The 18,939-nt window shown below is 43.0% G+C and overlaps 1 protein-coding gene across 28 annotated transcripts in view; it reads right to left on the reverse strand.

Moving 5' to 3' along the window:
* The window catches only part of RIMS2 (regulating synaptic membrane exocytosis 2), a 513,992-nt gene that overhangs the window by 209,863 nt on the left and 285,190 nt on the right, over nucleotides 1-18,939 (reverse strand). For all 28 annotated transcript variants that reach the window (XM_066624817.1, XM_066624816.1, XM_066624825.1 and 25 more), the window contains 2 exons: nucleotides 13,207-13,275; nucleotides 4,372-4,528 (listed from right to left, as the gene is read on the reverse strand). In XM_066624817.1, the coding sequence (XP_066480914.1) occupies nucleotides 4,372-4,528; nucleotides 13,207-13,275 (226 nt within the window). The remainder of the gene's footprint in view (nucleotides 1-4,371; nucleotides 4,529-13,206; nucleotides 13,276-18,939) is intronic.

Here is an 18,939-nt window from a genome sequence, read left to right on the forward strand (position 1 = left end):
TGATTCTAATTCGCCCACCCACTCCTGTGCAGATACCCCATTAACACTTTTTGCTCCTATCATGCAAGGTTCCAAGATCCCAGATAAAAATTACATGAGAACTGGCACTCATAAATAATAAATAGCCCACTCAATTATGATACTGTCTAACCAAGTAAGGATTCAATGAGGCAGAGAAACAAAATAAAGGCTGCAATCCTAACCACATTTTCCTGGGAGTAAGCCCCACTGAACAAAATAGAACTTACTTCTGAGCAGTGGCGTAGCTAATGATCATGTAGCCCGGTGCCAAGCTCAAATAGCTGCCCCGGAAGTGGTGTCACAACCAGAAGTGACATCACACTCGGGCTTTTTAAAAAGTGAAAATTGGGAGGAAGTCACCTCCTCCCCCCAGCTGCTCACCACCTACTAGGTCTGCTGCCTCCCCCAGTGGCATACCTAAGGCATCTATCTGCTACCTGGAGTCAAAGAAGATTTTGTAGCCCCCATGCATGATAAAATCAAATTCAATTAAGGAAATAAAAAGTTATTGGTTCCATGCTGTATTATAACAACATCTTATTGGCATTCAGAACAATCAGACTCATAGGTGAGTTTGGAGTTAAGCAAATCCACTTTTTGTTCCACAAGACAGTTGTGTTTTCATTTTCTGGTTAATTGGTCATAACTTTTGATAGAATACAGATATTCTAGTGCGGTTTGTTTCATTGCACTCTGCATTAAATTACCATTCTAATGATATATAACATGATGGTATTATTCATGCATACCAAGATTTTCACAATTTTGGTCACTAGTGTCAAACTTAGCTTGTTGCCCCCCTAAAGCTTGATGCCCGGTGCAACTGCTACCCCTGCACCCCCTTAGCTACGCCACTGCTTCTGAGTAGACCTGGTTATAATTGTGCCCAAAGTCTGGTAAAATAACTTTTCTTTTTCCTTTTAAAGGTGTTCATGCTTGCCATATGGCAATACCTAACTAGGACTTGAAAAAAATGAATTACTACTCACACTAGTAAAGTAAAGTAAAGTAAAGTAAAGGGCAGGAGGTCTGGTCTAGAGGGTAGAGCCTCCGTCTGCCTGAAGATAAGATCCACAAGGTCACCAGTTCGAGGCCACCAGCACCGCGTGACCTTGAAGCAGCCAATAAGCTGAAGCCGAACTATTCCATCTGCTCTGAGCGTGGGAGGATGGAGGCCAGAATGTGAAGCCAGATCAGAATGAAACACCTGAATGTAGTGGTTCTTGAAAGAAAGAACCTTCTTTCAAATTGTAAAAATCTCTATTTAATAAGGGATTTAAATAAAGCCTGCCTATGTAAACCGCCTTGAATAAAGTCTTGAATAAAGACCAGGAAAGGCAGTATATAAATACCTGTTGTTGTTGTTATTATTATTATTAAATAAAACCAAGAACTGAGGCAAATCTTTCATATCTCTATTGAATAAGGTGTGTGAGAGAGAAGGACAAGCTTGCTGTGTTCCTTTAACGATACTGCTGAGGCAGCAGTTGAAAAAGAACTGAAAGACTGGACATTCTTTCCACCCTCAAGGTGTATGGTGTTCATGGGGTTTCTTCCACCCAAGAGCCGGGAAGAGAACACTCATCAAAGCTCTGGAAACTTCAGAGGTCAACTCTGCAAGTGAACAGAATATGATTCTACTACATGAGTCTGCACAGAGACCAGGAAGAAAAATGCTTGTTATCATGGCTGTCAGCAGAGATCTTTATTCCTAGCCCAGGGTATCTCAAACTGTGGGTTGGGGCCCATTAGGTGGGTCGTGAGCCAATTTCCGGTGGGTCCCCATTCATTTCAATATTTTATGTTTAATATATTAGACTTGATGCTACCATGGTATGTGACTGCATTTGGGGAAATGTTACAGACCTGTACTTTTAACAAGATACTATGTATATTCTTGGAACAATGATAGTAAATGGATCTTACTTCTGGGTAAGTGTAGGTAGGATTGCAGCCTAGGATTGTTGAGAATTGCCCTGCTTGATGAAGTCACCTCCAGTCAGGACATCACTTCCAGTGGGTCCTGACAGAGTCTCATTCTAAAAAGTGGGTCCCAGTGCTAAACGTGTGAGAACCACTGTCCAAGCCTTATATTTATTGAGAAGAAGTCAAGGGTTCTAACATAACCATCTGATATTCTGTAATGTATGCACAATGGATGGTGTGGAAGCACAGGAGAACTAGCCACTCATAGCTCTACATAGCTCTACAGTTTAATAATACCTGCAAAAAATGAATGATTGTGATAGATGCTCACCCAAAAAAGTTGCAGGTTGCTTGTACAGCAGAAAAAATAGGACACTTCAATTAACTGTTCTTAATAACAGTATCATATCCTGAACTGCAATGTACACATTAGCAGATAAGTGTTCCAGATCTGTAATTTTACGTCACTGTGCAGAACACTGTTCCACATATCTGGGGTCATTTTTTTATAGAACAGAAAACTGGTATTTTAAATGTTAAAATTGCAAAAGTTATGAAATTTCAGCAGAAGCGATTAATAGCCCACTCCAATCTAAATACCCCCTAGCTGATGCAGCCACACCATTGGAGCACATGCTACATCCTGTGGGGGAGATCCAGGACCCGAAGTTCTCCTCTGGATAAGGGTACACTTGTTCCCTTGCTTTGGGATAAGACTCCATCACCTTAATGGGTCTACATAGACCTATACTAGCTATTTTGCTGACATAAGTCCAAGTGGATGGGGGTAGGCAGATCAAGGCCAGGAAATGAGACAGCGTATCGGTAGCAGTGCTCTTCCCAATACCACTCCCTTCCTGGCTCTGATCCACCTCCACCCTGGTCTTCCTCTGTCCCAATCCTCTTCTTCCCACCCCCTGCCTTCCTCCTGACCCCCCCCCCCATGCTGACTTACCAGTGCTGGGGCTCTTTCTCCAGCCATGGCCTGACTACACTGAATGGCATTTTGCAACATAAAGGACCTTGTACTGCTGGAAAGGTAGAGCAAGGTTCCATCAGGATTGGACTGTAAGGCTGCAATCCTATACACACTTTCCAGGTAGTAAGTCCAACTAACACAATGGGACTTATTTCTGAGTAGACATTCATAGGATTGCACCATTATTTATCCACTAAAGTATTTATAAACCATAGGTGTTGTATGTATTGGTAAACGTTTTATTTCTAAATTTTTGGACAGTTTCTATACGTACTTGATCCTCTATCAGTATAAAAAATAATCTGAACAAAGAATTGGGAGTCACCAACACAGTAATAGGCAATGTCTTTTGATTTCCCTTTAAGCGAGCCAGGATGGTGCAGTGGTTCTGGAGTTGGACAGGCAGCCCAATCCTGAAGCCAGTGGCTCCAGTGGGTGCAGCAGCACCAAAATGACTACTTCTGCATCCAGCAGCATCACCAAGGCCACCAGAGGTCTCCTTGTTACTTTTGTCCTCTTCTCCCAGGGAAGGCCCCATGCCCCACAATGCCTGCGCTGGCTATTTTGTTGGTGCAGACTCGAGAGACTCTGTGTTGGGCTGGGCCCGACACAGAGGATAGGATATGGCAGTGTAGGGGTCCGCCAGTTCCACCCCCTCCCAAACCAGTTCCTCCCCCCACCCCACCCTGCCCTGCCTCATTCTGCTCACTCCCTGCCTTCCTCCACTCTGAAACTACTTACCACCAGCTGGCACTGTTGGAGTGCCAGCCAGTCCTCCATGCAGCGCTGAAGCTCAGCACTGACTAGAGCTGGCCCAGTGCTGGCAGCCCCTCCGCTCCAGGTGCTGTGGATGTGACTTATGGCACATTTGCAACACCTAGCACCAGCACTGGAACTCAGTGTCAGTGCTGAGAATGTTTAGTATTGGGCCCTTAGACCGTGAAGATTCAAGTTCGAATCCCTGCTCTGTGATGCAGTTTTCTGGGTGACCTTGGGTCAGTCACTATCTCTCAGCCTAACCTACCTCATAGAATAACTGTGAGGACAAGGAAGAAAGCATGTTACACCACCCTGAGCTCCTTGGAGGAAGAGCGGTATATAAAGGTGAAAAATACAATAAATAAAGAATAAATTAGGTTAATGGATATTAATTATGTAATACCACATTCCTATATATAGTAAAAATAGAAAGAAAAATAGCATAATGTAGATCCGAGAAATATAAATGAAATTATGGGACAATCATTGTTGCTTTGAACAGGATAATTACTTAGTCATTTACAGAAATAAGAAATATCAGGTAAATCTTTAAGGCAGAACAACAGCATCAAAGTAATTTCCATATTCTTCTGTCATTCATTATCTTGAGTTTTCAGGAGTAATTTATAATATCTACATAACTTTATTTAATATTTCAACAAAACTAAAGTGATACAATAATTTACCTTTGCAGAGGAGGGACACTGGGAGACCATGACCTAGTCCTTCCTATACTGTCTCCATGGTGAGGGGACCCTGACCGAGAGCAGTGATTGGATGACATTACTTGTTCTGGCACTGATAGAGTAGAGCTTTGAAGATCTCTTCCATTATGCCGGTAATCTAGAAATAAAGTTCAGAATAGCTGAAATAATACATAGACCTACTTTTGCTTTTTTTTTTTTTTTTTTGTTAATTTACAGATTCTGAAAAAGTTAAAATCTGAAGAAAATTTGTCACAGTACAGTTTGGTCAGATAAAATAAAAATACAGTGAACCCTCTTTAATGGACTAATGGTGGGAAGGGAACACATTAATGCTAAAAGCTATTTAACAGCCCAATCCTGAGCTTCTCGGCACTCGCTGCAGAAGTGGCACCAAAGCAGCTACTGCTGTATCCAGCGGATGCCTGGAAGCAGCCAGAGGTCTCCTCAGGGGAAGGGGATGAAAGTCCCCTTCCTCCAGGGAAAGCCCCAAGCCCTGCAATGGGGCTTCTCAAGTCTGCACCAGCTATTTTTGCCAGTGCAGACTTGAGAGATTCCATGTCAGGCATTCTAGCCTGACACAGAGTTCAGGATTTAGCGGAGCAGAACTCTACTGATCCTACCCCCCATCTGGTTCCTTCCCCACCCTGCCCTCCTTCTGCCCTCCCCCCCCCCCAGAGGCCACACAGTAGCCCGGCGGTCACACTTACCCTGGGTGGTGGTGCGGGCCCACTGCCGTGTCTAACTGGTGTGGGCCCACTGCCTGTGCTCCTTACTCCTGGATACCATAAACATGCTTATGGCACAATTACCAGTTCCCAGTGCTAGCACTAGGGCTCAGTGCTGGCACTGAAGGAGCTCAGGAATAGGCCCTAAATCTGGACACCCCTCCCCCATACTCTGTTAAACCTCTACCTTAGCCATGCTGCTTCGTTCCACTCTCCAGCAGTGTGCTCTAGGGATGCCTCCAGTGCTAGAGTTCCCTGGAGGAGACTGAACTGGCTGAGCTGATGGCTTTGTCAAAGGTGTTGGAAAGGGACTTGGGAGAGGTGGGGGTTGTCCATAGGACAGACACTGGTGCTCTCCTGTCCAGTCTTGAGTGGGGAGTTTGGAAATGGGCAGTCTATGCATTGTATGGGCAGTCTAATGCATTGTAATACACATCCTATACTATTGCACAGTGTAAATTGTGGCTAAACCATTGATGCTATGCCAAAACAGTGGCACTTTTCAACTTCTCACACCAAAATTAATAAACAAACATCTAAATATTTGTTCAAATTTTGTTACACTGTTATTATAGCATGAGGACAATTATTTGTCAGCACTTCTACAAAACAAAAGCAAACAAAATCTGATATTCAAAACACTCTCTTTATACAAGACCCACAGTAATGAATATGGTTTGCACCAGAATATTTCAAAATGCATTTTACTATTTCTTCCTAAGAAATAACTGTAGCCTGTCCATGCTTTAGAAAAAAGATAATATGTTTTCATATAAAATTAAGTAGGCATTTAGAGTACATAGGTTATAAAAAGTTAACACCCACTTATTAGAACTGGGAAAACCCCCAATCCTAAACAATTTCTAAACTGCTTCTCAGATGAGACTCTAAGCTTTCACTCGAAGCTTTCATATTTGTGTTCTTCTGATCTGTCATACTCAAGACCAAACATAAATCATTTGTTCAGAAGTGAAGTATCCAGCCCTCATCATTTTCTACTTACTCGTAAGACATGTCCAGTGGAGTCGCTTTGTGTGTGTGTGTGTGTGTGTGTGTGTGTGTGTGTGTGTGTGTGTGTGTGTGTGTGAGTGTGTGAGTGAGAAAGAGAGAGAGACCACTACTTACCAAAAATTTTTAAATATTGGTATTTTTAAATAATACCATCATGTTATACATCAATCAATGTGTAATTTCATGCTGAATGCATTGAAGCAAATCACATTGACTTATCTCTATCAAAAATTTATAGCCAAAAAAACCAGCAGGAGCCGGGCAATGGTGCAACACCATGCCTACTGCTCAGGGCATTGCCCCACCCACTGCATGGGAGGAGGTCCATCATGGGGGTGATGCGCTGGCCTCCTGCACCAGGTGATACAAACCTAGTGATGCCATCGGGCATGTCAGCCTCAAAATATGAAAATAGGGCTGGCTCAGTGATTGCCTATTTTTGCAGAACTGTGGTCAGTGTGAAGCTGGTTTGGCACTGATCTAGGAACAGAATCTAGGGAAACTAGCACTGTTTTTGGTGGCAAACAGGTACATGATTGAGTACAGTGGGCCCTCTTTGTCCACCGATTTGGGTCGCATGAATCTGACTCAGAAACCTGCAGCTGAGGACTTCCTGGATGCGACAAGTAACTCATTCCAGTCATGTCCAGGAGGCTTTGTGAGGCCCACAGAGGCTGTGTGCGACCTCTGCGGGCTTCAGAATGGCTCTAAACGTGACCAGAATGAGGCTCTGGTCGTGTTCAGAGACTTTTTGATCCACAACTCACAGTTTTAATTATCTGCGGGTTTTTTATCCACAGAGGTTCCGGGAACAGATCCCCATGGATACTGAGGTCGGACCTGTACTCACGTTCCTTAAACACTGTGTAGAGAACCTGATCTACAGAGTTCAATTGTGCAGTAGGTTCTTTGTACTGATCTGCTCTAAAGGTTGCCACCCAAATCATGGTAAAATATTGTTTGTTTACCAAAGATATTGTAAGGAACTACTAATTACAAATTGTTTCTATGCAAAAAGATTCCAAGATTAACAATACATTTCCCAGACTCACATGAATGCATGCATGTGCACCCACATACACAGTGTGACATTAAAACATTTTATAACTAATCTTACCGTTAGTTTACAGTGGAGGAAATGCAGTCAGGTGTGTTTCTGCACACATTTTGATTTTCCTAAAATAAGTACAATACTTTGACTATGCGGAGGAGGCAATGTTCAGTGACAATGCACATGCTTTGCAAGTCTATGATTCCAAGATCAGTCCCTGGAATCTTCAGCTAAAAGACCCCATATGAGGCAGGACTGAAAAGGACATCTGCTTGAGGTTTGGACAGCCACTTCAGTTAGACTGAGCTAGAAAATGAGTTAGGCTACAATTCTAACCACACTTTCCTGACAGTAAGCCCCATTGAACAAAATAGGACTTACTTCTGAGTAGACCTGGTTAGGACTGTGCCTACCAATACTGAACTAGAAACATCAATGGTCTAACTCAGTATAAAGAGTCAGTGCCATAGCTAGTGAAGGGCGGGGGGGGGAGCAGTTCACCCTAGGTACCAGCCTTGGGGGGATGACACCACAAGTGACCACAACTGCTAAAATCACGGTTTTTAGGAATAATACCATTGACTGTTGAATGCAATGAAAAAAACTGAAGTGAAACATCTCCATTTTATCAAAAGTTATGGCCAAAAAAACCCCAGAAAACAAAAACGCACAGAGCCCTATGGAAATGAAACTGTTCTTTATCAAGCATTTATTCATGAGTAGGCGAACATACCCTAGTCCTTTGGAAAGCTCAGGCTGACAGGAATCCAACAACACCAAAATGGTACCGATCCGATGAACGCAACCTCCAAAAAATACTTGAGAAGTCCCTCCCTCCAAGTTAACGAATGTATTAAGCTCTACGGAAACCAAAGCTAAGCTACATAGTCATGTTTACTCGTGAATAAGCAAACATGCCTTGGCTTGTGATCTGGTCAGACAAAGGGGAATGCGAGGCCACCAGAATGATTCCGATCTGATGAACATGGTGCTCAACAAATAGTCCAAAAGGCAGCTCCTTCCCCATAAAAAGAATAAAATAGAGGCTTAAGCTGGTAAGGTGAATTTTTTTCTATTTTAGACTTGTAAAGCTAGGTCGGTCCTGATAGTGATATGGTTTAAATATAAGAACTTAGATTGAACTGGGTACTAGGTAGGCTGAAAATCTCAGAGCCCTGCTCTGCCAAAATCTCACTAATTTTTTTTGTGTGTGTGTGTGGGGGGGGATATTATTGCAGGCAGGCTACAGAGAAATTCACTTGGTGAAACATGGCTGGCTTTCCCTTAATTTAATTTTACTTTAATTTAATTATTCATAATTATTTATTTTAATTTGCTTGATGTCATCACTTCTAGCCATAGCATCACTTCCGGTGGGTCCTGGACAGATTGTCATTCTAAAAAGTGGGTCCCAGTGCTAAAGGTTTGAGAACTAATGCCTTAACTCCAAATGGACCAATGAGACATGCTCAGAGGCAGGGGGGTGACACCCTAGTGACCAAAATTGTGGATTTTAGGAATAATACCATCATGCTATATACCATTTGATGCAGAATTTCATCCATTGCTTGTAGAGAAATATTCACTACATTTATGTAGGCCATGTAGGAGGATGGAGGCCAGAATGTGCGACCAGATCAAGAAAGAAACATCTGAATGTTGTGGTTTCTTGAAAGATAGAAACCTTCTTTCAAATTGTAAAAATCCCTATGGGGATTTAAATTGCCTGCCTATGTAAACCGCCTTGAATAAAGTCTAAGGAGAAATCTGAGGACCAAGAAATGCATTACAGAAATACCTGTATTATTATTTATTTATTTATTTTCTGGCCATTATTATTCATTTCATGTCATGATTATTACTCTCTCTCAGTCTCATCTACCTCACAAGGTTGTTGTGAAAAAAAAATAAGGTGAGGAACCTGAGCTCACTTCCTGAGCTCCTCAGAGGAAGGGTATTCACCAAAGATGAATTTTCTACCCTCTCTGTCCACTCAGCCAGTCCCTCCTGGGCAGATCCAACCAGCCACGCTGGGCACAGATCCAGTGGGCAGGCGGACGGCTTCACACTCCAAAGGATCCAGTCAACATCCTCAGGTTCCACAAGCTGAAAAGAATCCCACAAAACAGGACTGACAGATGCCACAGAGACATCACTAGACATTGTCAACATGGAGTCCACATTGTGGTGAATGATCTTATCCACAATGCCTGGTGAACAAGTCACAGCAGATTTCCATGTGTTCCTCCTGATTAATTGGTGGGGTCTGATGGAGAAGACCCTGTACAACATGGAATAGTTCTGCTGGTCAGCTCTGTGTGGATGCGATGGTGGCAGAGAAGGAGGAACGCTTCGCTGCCATCATCGCCACAGAGTAGGCCCTATAATGGGCCCTAGCCTGTGTTCAGTCAGACCTGTCACAAGTCTTTCTCCACCATCACTCAAGACATCTACCCTGCCGCTTCATCATATGCAGCTCCTCAGGAACCAGGGAGCTACGCTGACTACTGCTTACAAGCAATCTCATCCACGGTCCTGGCCAACTCCCTATTCCAGAGGTCAACCAGAGCCTCAGATAAGTCACTGGCCTTACCAGCAGGAAAATAGCCTGGAGCCCTCAGAAAACCATTTGGATCCATTAGTCTTTGGGGGTGGACCATACAATAAGGTCCTCTGCCTCTGCGGAGACAGGAGGCTGCAACAAGTCTAAACCTTACCAGGAAGTGATCTGTCCATGAAAATCTCCACATCCAGATCACCATCCCTTTGTCCCAACAAAAACACCAGGTCTAACTGCATCCAGCCTCGTTGGCTGGGGTTGAGATCTTCTGTGACAAGCCCATGGTTGCCACGGCAGCCATGAAGTTCTGAGCTGCACCTACCTCTGGGGCCTCAGAGTGCTTACCAAAGTCCCCCAGCACCAATAGGCAGGGGGCTTCCAATGCAACCTCCGAGATCAACCCAGTTAGTTCAGGCAGGGAGGTTGCTGGGCAGCAAGGCAGATGGTACACCAACAGAATCCCAATCATGTCTTGCCCTTCCAGCAAGACATACAGACACATATATTAGTAAAGAGAGCTTTAAGAAAACCCTGAAGTGAACCCCAAATTATTTTTAAAAGACGTAAAGAAAAAAAGAGACAAGTTAATATGATATTGTCATGGCCAAGTGAGGAGGGGGATTCTGTAGTTCTGCTACTACCAGCCCAGGAAACTAGGTTATCCAGAGAAGGTACCCTGGGCCAAACCCCTTTCCCAACTGAATAAAAGGTCTCAGAGATCTTCCTCAAGATCATGCTGACAATACTTGCAAAACGAGAACAGAATTCTGCTGATATTCTTACAATAAGTTAGAGAAAAATACAAAAATAGAGATTTTACAGAATATGAAAAGAAAAGATGGCAAAGACAATTAAACAATTAAATTCAAACAACAAAGTGATCAAATTTGGGGGAAAAAGAAAAAAAGAAACAATTCAACAAAGCTTTGAAAATAACAGATGGAAGGTAAGGCCAAAATAAAACAAACCCTGATGGCTCTAAGCATAACACACAGGATTTTACAGAGATAGTTATCATGTCCATGAATATAACAATTTCATAACAGATACTGAACGATGTAGTCAAGACAAATATTCAAATCAAGATAACAAAATGATGAAGTTGCAAGCTGAGTACAAGAACTTAATTGAAATATAGATGTGGATGTTGAAAGAAGCGATGAGGTATCAATCAAATAGTTCCTACAGTGAAAGCAGTACAAGGCATTTTTATACCCTTTCTACTTCTCACTCCATTTCTCAATTTCAATACTATTCAAATAGCAACTGAACAAAAACAAAACCGAAAGAAATGAACTGCTAACATACTTCACATCCCAATATTATGTGGAGAAAAATAGCAAAAGAAAGAGTTGTATTCAAATGTCAAGATTTCCTCAGTCTTCCTCTTCTCACTCTGAAGAATTAATACAATTGAAAAGAATACAAACATTCCAGGTTTATGTCTCTAGAGACCATATTAAATGTCAGTATATTGTCTGCTGACCAAATGCACTGTAAAAGCCCTATACCTGGCAGGTACACCTGGGTTCCAAATTGGAAGTCTGGTAGATCAGGGCTCTGGAGACTTTTTTGGTCATCACTGCCATCCTCTGCCTCATTTTGCCCCCTCCCCACTTCGTTGTCCCACTCTGAGTGACCTCAAACCTAGTCATTGAGCTGTGGGGTAGGACATGGGTTGGGGCTCGAAGGAGGAGAGAATGTGAAAGACAAGAAGGAGGTGACAATGATACTATCAAACCCCATTATTAGGCGATAGCTTACAGCAGTAGTTCTTAAACTCTCTGGGAGAGTTTGAGCCACTCTAAGTCATTGCAGGGGGGGGGAGGCAGCGATGTGATCTCCAGGATCGCGCTGCTAAAGTGGACCCAGGGACTGGCATTTACTTACCAGACCCTGCAGCAGACTCCCGGGGAATGCAGGAAGCACTGTGCGACCCTCCGCAGGGCTCCCCAAAGCTTAGAAAGTGAAAGCGGAGTGATCACGCTCTGCCTCTGCAAAACCGGAAGTAGGGTGTGATCGCTCCGCTTTCACTTTTTAATCTTCCTGGAGCCCTACAGAGGGATGTGCAGGGCTCCCTGCACTCCCAGGAGGCTGCTTTCAGGGACTGGTAGGTAAATGCGAGTCCCTGGGCCCCTCTCAGCAATGCGATCCTGGGAATCATGTCGCTGCCTTCCCATGCCCTGCTCCTTAAGGGGGCAGAGGCCAGGGCCCTCAGGCTGGGGTGTTGAGAAGCCCTGGCTTACAGTTTAATTTGCGAGATCCTGAGAGGTCTTCAATTACCCTTCCATCTCACAAAGAAGTCTCCCCACCACCCTGTTCCCTTACTAGAGTCCTTCAAAGGAAGTTTCTTCAGCCCTGACTAAGGTAGCCTGAGATTAGAATCTTCTGAACACATTTTAGGGTTCCTGGGATTACCCTTTGGTTCTTCTGGCAGCATCTAACAGCTGTTTGCAGGGTATACTTCCACGGACAGGGCACATGTGATTTCCTGGTATCCCAAGGACTACTTATAGCCAGGCAGCAGGGTTGTCTTTTGCCCCACATGCAGCACTTGTGCTGTATCCTTCTCTTTCCACTGCCCCACCCCTTTCTTTCTCTAGTTCTCATGTTTTCTTACCCTTTTTGTTTCTCAGACTGCATCATTTCCATGAATTTCAGGTTTTTTCTCCCCCACCTTTGAACTCTCCTCTGCTGTCTCCCACTTACATTTTCTGTAACCTAAATATGTATTATTTTGGCTACGTTGTACTAAAAGTGAAAACAATATGAATCTAACACTAGCCATCTTTAGACATTTGGTTTACGTAGAAAGCAAACATGTGAAGGGCTCCTCTTGAATGTTCCTCTTAGCTTCCCACTGAAGATAAGCACTAGCTCTGCCTTCTTGAGCACTACGTGCTTCTGCAAAGTCAAGAGCTAAATGTGAGGAACGTTTTGCAACCTCGGAATTAGCAAACATATCATAAGCAAGGTGCATGGGACCAAGAGGTGTATTCAGGAGGAACCACTTATCCATTCATTTTCCACAGCAAATGTCTGAAGAGGTCTACAGACATCCTTAATCACCATTTATTATTCTGCACAATGTTTAAATAGCTTGTGATTGCATTTATTTAATAAGTACTATCTATCTTAATAACTTGCTCTGTTAAACTGATAGTTTTCAAAACTTCTGATACTTGTATGTCATTCCTTCAGTATTCAAATAGGTACTGTAAGATGCCTCAAACCACAAAAGCCTGAATTTTTAAAATAAATATTCAGGTGGCATTAATGAAATCTTTCTGGTTTCCTAACAAGGTGAAAGTACTATGATCTAATCTGAATTCTTTCAAGGTCACTTTGATGGCCAAATTATCTCATGGCATTCTAAAGCAAGAAGACTTTTCAGTGAAGCACAACTATGAAAAGAGGATAATTAATGTCATCAAATTATGAACATTAAAGTTTTTGCACATTTTTACCTGATACTACTCCTATTCCATCATCACAATCATAGTCTGAGACTTCACTATCACTTATTCGTTTTGACCCTGCAGAAAAAGAAAAGAAAAGATGCATTATTATATTCTGAATTCTACAGTTGCCAATAATTATTAATTATTAATAAGAATCAATAGTATTGCGTGGATCCCTTTTTTCTTCTATAATACAAACTATAGATGTGAATATACAGAGAAAAAAGTAGTATTTTAAATATTAATGCAGGAAGCACAGCACATATTAAAATATCAGAAGTCAAATATTAGTCTTTAAGAGTAGATAATGAAAGAAAAAAAATACTGGGCTCTAGCTTAATTTTATTTAAACATGCTTACCTCCCTCCCTCCTCTTTTTTTTTTTGGGGGGGGGGTTTTATGATACAGTAAGAGACAGACATTAGGGATACTTCATCTGTTGTTCCCACTTGCACATGAATGCTGTTACATGGTCAATATTTTATTTTTCTTTATTTCAAAGCATGCAGGACACACCAATATAAACACCAAAATAAAGTACTCGGTGCTGGGTGCCTGCCAGAAGAACATGGGTCGGACCAGTAATATGGCTATTTGTTGGACTGCTGGCAAGAGGCCACAGGTTCCAAGGCAAGAGGGCCACACTTTTGATAAACTGGCTAATTGTACATCCATCCACTGACCAAGCTTAGCTCCAGATTCAAATACATTTTTCACAGCTCTAAAATTCAAATGGAGTTTACTGGCTCTAAATCCAGCTGGAACAGCAAAATTGTTCTTTGTGATCATAGCCACCACCTAAGAGCTCCTGACTTTGGGGAAAAACAAGTTTAACAAAACAAAAGAAGGAACCCCAACTCCAACTCAACGACTAAAATTCAATCAAGAAAGCTTTTTATGAGGCTGTGGACCTCCAAATCAACCATTGCACCCTCAACTGGGTGTGAGAGACAAAGCAGAACCCAGCATGGGTTCTCAATTGGCAAAGGAGGATCCCTTGATTATCTCATTTCCCAAAGGATCCCATAGGATTCTATAGGGAAAAGAGTTTAAAAACCTTGGGCAGCCTTTACCTTGCATTCTGCCTTGCTGTTGCCCTGCGGAGTAGTAACCAGTCCAAGACCCATCCAAGGACCACCAAGCACTCAGAAATAGTAGTATTTCACATCTCCTTTCTTTTCAAGCCTTTCTGTCTCTTTTACTCTCCATGCATAACCACAGCTGCGGAGCAACAAGGCTGATCAGCTATTCCTTGCTGGCCACCTCTTAACATGCCCCTTCCTTCTGGGAAGCACGATTCCTTTACCTAGCTTCCCTCATTGATAAAGGCTACTGCCTGACTGCATGCTAGGGCTAGCTTCCTAGCCCTCTTTCTTTCTGGGAGACCTACTTTACTCAAGAGTTTAATCTGGCCTTCACTGATTGGCCACAGTAATGCAATCAACTCAAGCCAATATATATGGATCAGTAAGTTTGTCTGTAGTCCTTGGTTCAGGATATAGAGAGCTGCTTCCCAAGTACATTCCTTTGCTGTGATCTGCTTCTTTCTTCTTCCCCACTAATCCTCATAACCTCCCTTCCTTACCTTCTATTCTTGAACTCCCAATGCTTTGTTTCCTTCCCCCAGTTTCCTCTGGAAAACCCACCTAATAATCTCTATACATCCCTTTGCCCTTCTCATTTCCCGTTTTTGTTCTGTTCTTTACTCCTTCTAAGGTGTTCTTCTCCCCTTGTCTTTTCTCTCCTTCACTATGATGTGGGATGTAAGTGGAGCATGTGCATGTACAGTCTTGATGTAAGTGCTCAAAGGAGAGCTGGCAAACGAGTACTGTTTAAACCAATCCACTGTCCAACTGTTACAATCAACCACAATTAATCCTACTGTGTATAAGTGGATAATTTAGCACAGTTTGAAAATGTAAGTTACAAAAGGCCCTAAAGGAAATAGCTAGATGGATCACTGAAGACAAATCAACTAAAGATACCGAATGCATCTCCCTCGCATAGCTCCCTCCTCAACAGCTGGAACGGTTCTAAATGCAGACTGCAGTGTTTCTCAAACTTTGAGGAAGCTTTACTCCCTCAGTATGTTCTTGCAGGGGACGGGCTAGAGCAGCAATGCAATCCCCAGGTTCATGTCGCTTAGGGGGATGAGGGGGGTGCTTTGCACTTACAGGGCTGCAGCAGGCGTGGGGAGTCCCTTAAAGGGACAGTAGAAGCTTTACACAAACTGGTGGGTCACGATCCACCAGTTTGAGAACCTCTGCTCTAAGGATATGCCTGATGTTTGAGAAAAAAAATATTTATCTGAGGTTATGCTATATTTTGCCTACACTGTACAACAGCAACCTTGGCATATAATATATAATAACCTTATATATTAAATATATAAAGCAGTAGGTACACAGAAATAAGCTCTTTCTCTCCTTATAATCATATGCCAAGGTTGCTGTTGTACAGTGTAGGCAAAATATAGCATAACCTCAGATAAATATCTTTTTTCTCAAACATCAGGCATATCCTTAGAGCAGAGGTTCTCAAACTGGTGGATCGTGACCCACCAGTTTGTGTAAAGCTTCTACTGTCCCTTTAAGGGACTCCCCACGCCTCCTGCAGCCTGCTGCAGCCCTGTAAGTGCAAAGCACCCCCCTCATCCCCCTAAGCGACATGAACCTGGGGATTGCATTGCTGCTCTAGCCTGTCCCCTGCAAGAACATACTGAGGGAGTAAAGCTTCCTCAAAGTTTGAGAAACACTGCAGTCTTATAGCTTATGTTTAAAAATTGCCCTAGAGCAATGTTTACCTTTGGATTTCATTTCAGTTAAACCTATTTTGCCACAAAATTGTGTAACTACAATACAAGGGTGTTAAAAGCAAGCATATGTTTCACACACTAGGATGATTTCTGACTTCTTCCCAGCAGTCTCATTCCAGGGATTAGGGCAGAGATAATGTTTCCTGTCTTTAAACCATTATTAAAGCAATTTCTGCTCAACGTTGCATATATGCAACAGGGACCAAATGTATACACCTGTGGGCTGGGTAAAAATGAGTTAAAAGAGCAGAAATAAGTTACAAGACCATGACTTTTCCTCCTCACTTCCTCCAGTATCTGATGTGAGCTAATTCATCAGTGAACCCTGACAGATTTACTCACAGTTCATTTTGATAAAGACATAACACCAACATTAAGGAGATGAGAAGGGTGGGGGGGGAGGCACGTGCTCCTATAGAGTGTTCGCAGTGTTTAACAATGATTAATCACTATGTCTGCCATCACACTGATGATGTGAAAGGAAATATCTGGAGTAGGTACACTGACAGGAAGAGGATAGGAAAAATTATTCAGTAAAATTTTAAATACTATAAAAACCAGAGTTTCTGTACAAAGATAATAATTTGTTCCATGATAGAACTAACATTTAATATTGACGTACATAAAGATTCATTCCCAAGATAGAGAAGACCAGAACAAAGTCCTAGTTTCAGATATGGATGTACAGAATCAGTACTGCTTGGTAGAAGAAAAACCCACAGGGATGATAAATCTATTGCTTAGCAAAGAATTCTGACTCTTGACATGCAGAAAAAAATGAGTTAGGGTGCAATATCTTGCACTGGAACAAGCAAGCCAAGAGGTTTGCGCTGTATCCAGCGCAGGATAAGGACCAAAAGCGGCTCAGCCAGAGGCATGCTTTTCTCCTTACTTCTGGGAAAGGTGCCCTTTCCCCTATGAATCTCCTCGGACTTGCATGCAAGTCCGAGGAGAGCAGAGCAGCTTGAAGTCACTCCATTGTTCCCAGGAACGGGAGCTTGGATCTGGCATAACTGCCTCCTCCTCCCTGCCCACCCCTGGGGCTGCCTATTCCCGCCCTCCCCCAGCACAGGAATGCCTACCTCCCGTCCCTTCCCTGCCTACCTCAGAGGCTTGATGTGTCTCTACACATTGGCCTAGCCAACTCCTGAGGAGGCACAAAAGGCCAGCACAAGGAACTTGTGCCAGCCCAGGTCAAGGGCTGGACTGTGCCCTTTCTTATATTTAAGCATATTTATATTAAGTTTACTTAATATACTTATACTTAATTACTTTTATATTTAAGGGAGAGAGTAACTGTCTCTTTTCACTCCAGCGCAGTGTTTTTTTCTAGTGGCTGTTTGCTGGTGTTCATCTGTATCTTTTTAGATTGTGAGTCTTTTGGGACAAGGAGCAATTTAGGGCCCAATCCTAAGGAGTACATGCTGGTTTACCGCTGGCACACACTGTTGTAAACATGCCATAAGGCGTGTTTGCGGGCCCTAGCACCAGTGCTCCACCGGTGCTGGCCGGCACTGGGCTAGCACCGGAGCTCTGCCACTTGGCAGTTGCACAGACCACCAAACAGCAGATAGATGGGGGTGTGGGGGAGGCAGGGAGAAGGCGTTCTGGGGCAGGGGGAGGCGGAGAGAGGGTGGGGAGAGGGCCAGAGGAGGCGTTTCGGGGGAAGGGGGTGGGGCAGCAGGACCAGTGGAGGTTTGCTGGCCATCCAACATAGAATTGAATAGCCTCATTGTGGGGTTACTAGGTTTACCTGGGGAAAGGGGACAAAAGTCCCCTTCTCTCGAAGAGGTGGCGGCGGCTGCCTGGAGCGTGCAGAATGCAGCAGTGGCCATTTTTGGCGCCGCTGCAGCCCCACGCACCGAGCAGCTCAGGATTGGGTTACTCGTTATTTGACTTTGTAAACCGCTTTGTTAACTTTTTGTTACTAATACTAATAATTTAAGGAAAGGGATTTATTTATTTGTGTATTTATGTTTAAATTTATATTCCTTTTTTCTGCCTTAGGGGGATTTGAGAGCATCTTATAGCAAAACAAACAGAAGAACAACATAAAATCACATTTTAAAAGTTACAAAAAAAGCACAGTTCATGAAAATAATATAGTTTAAATAATACTCTCAAACTACACAAAATGTGATGAAAAATAAGAGGCAGGAATAAGAGGTCAGAATGTGATGTACAACAGACAGTACAATCCAATTCATGACTATTCATAAGTAAGTGCCACTGTGTTCATTGGAGCTTACTCCTAATGTGCACAATATACCACCCTAAAAGAATTTACGGCCAATTTCATATAATGGTTATGTTGGGCTGACATTATGAACAGAACATCATGCATTTGAACTGATGAATAAGGCTGCAACCCTATCCACACTTAACTGGGAGTAAGCCCACTGACTACAATGGGAGTTACTTCTGAATAGACATGCATAGGATTGGGCTCTTAGTCAGCAGGATCTGGTGAATGTAGGTTGCATAACAGGTTGAAGACTGCAACAGAGAAAGTTCTGTATGTATTCCCTCTAATGGTAAGGGAATATGAAGCAAGGTGTCAGATGCTGAATTAAATGGGCAAGCATATTCATATGGAGAGGGACAAGGTTTTAAATTTTCTGGTCCGAAACCATTATGTAGTTTGAGGAATCGTTGTGTATCCCCAAGTCCCCTTGCTTGTTTCTGTGTATTTTCTGTCTGTTTTCCTGGGTTTAGAGCAGTTTTCTCTCTCCCCCAACAGCAACTTATGTGCCACTCAGTTGCAGGGATTCACAGACAGCTTGATTGCCCATTTTGCAAAATGTCATAAGCCAAGAGGGAGAGAAAAGCCCTTCTCTTCCATGAGTCAGGAATGAGTCGGCTGATGGCTCATGTTCCTGCCAGTTCTCCTCCTGGACAGGGAAGACAGATATCCAGGTAGTCTC

The sequence above is a fragment of the Tiliqua scincoides genome, chromosome 4 (genome assembly GCF_035046505.1).
Source record: "Tiliqua scincoides isolate rTilSci1 chromosome 4, rTilSci1.hap2, whole genome shotgun sequence".
NCBI classification, from domain to species: domain Eukaryota; kingdom Metazoa; phylum Chordata; class Lepidosauria; order Squamata; family Scincidae; genus Tiliqua; species Tiliqua scincoides.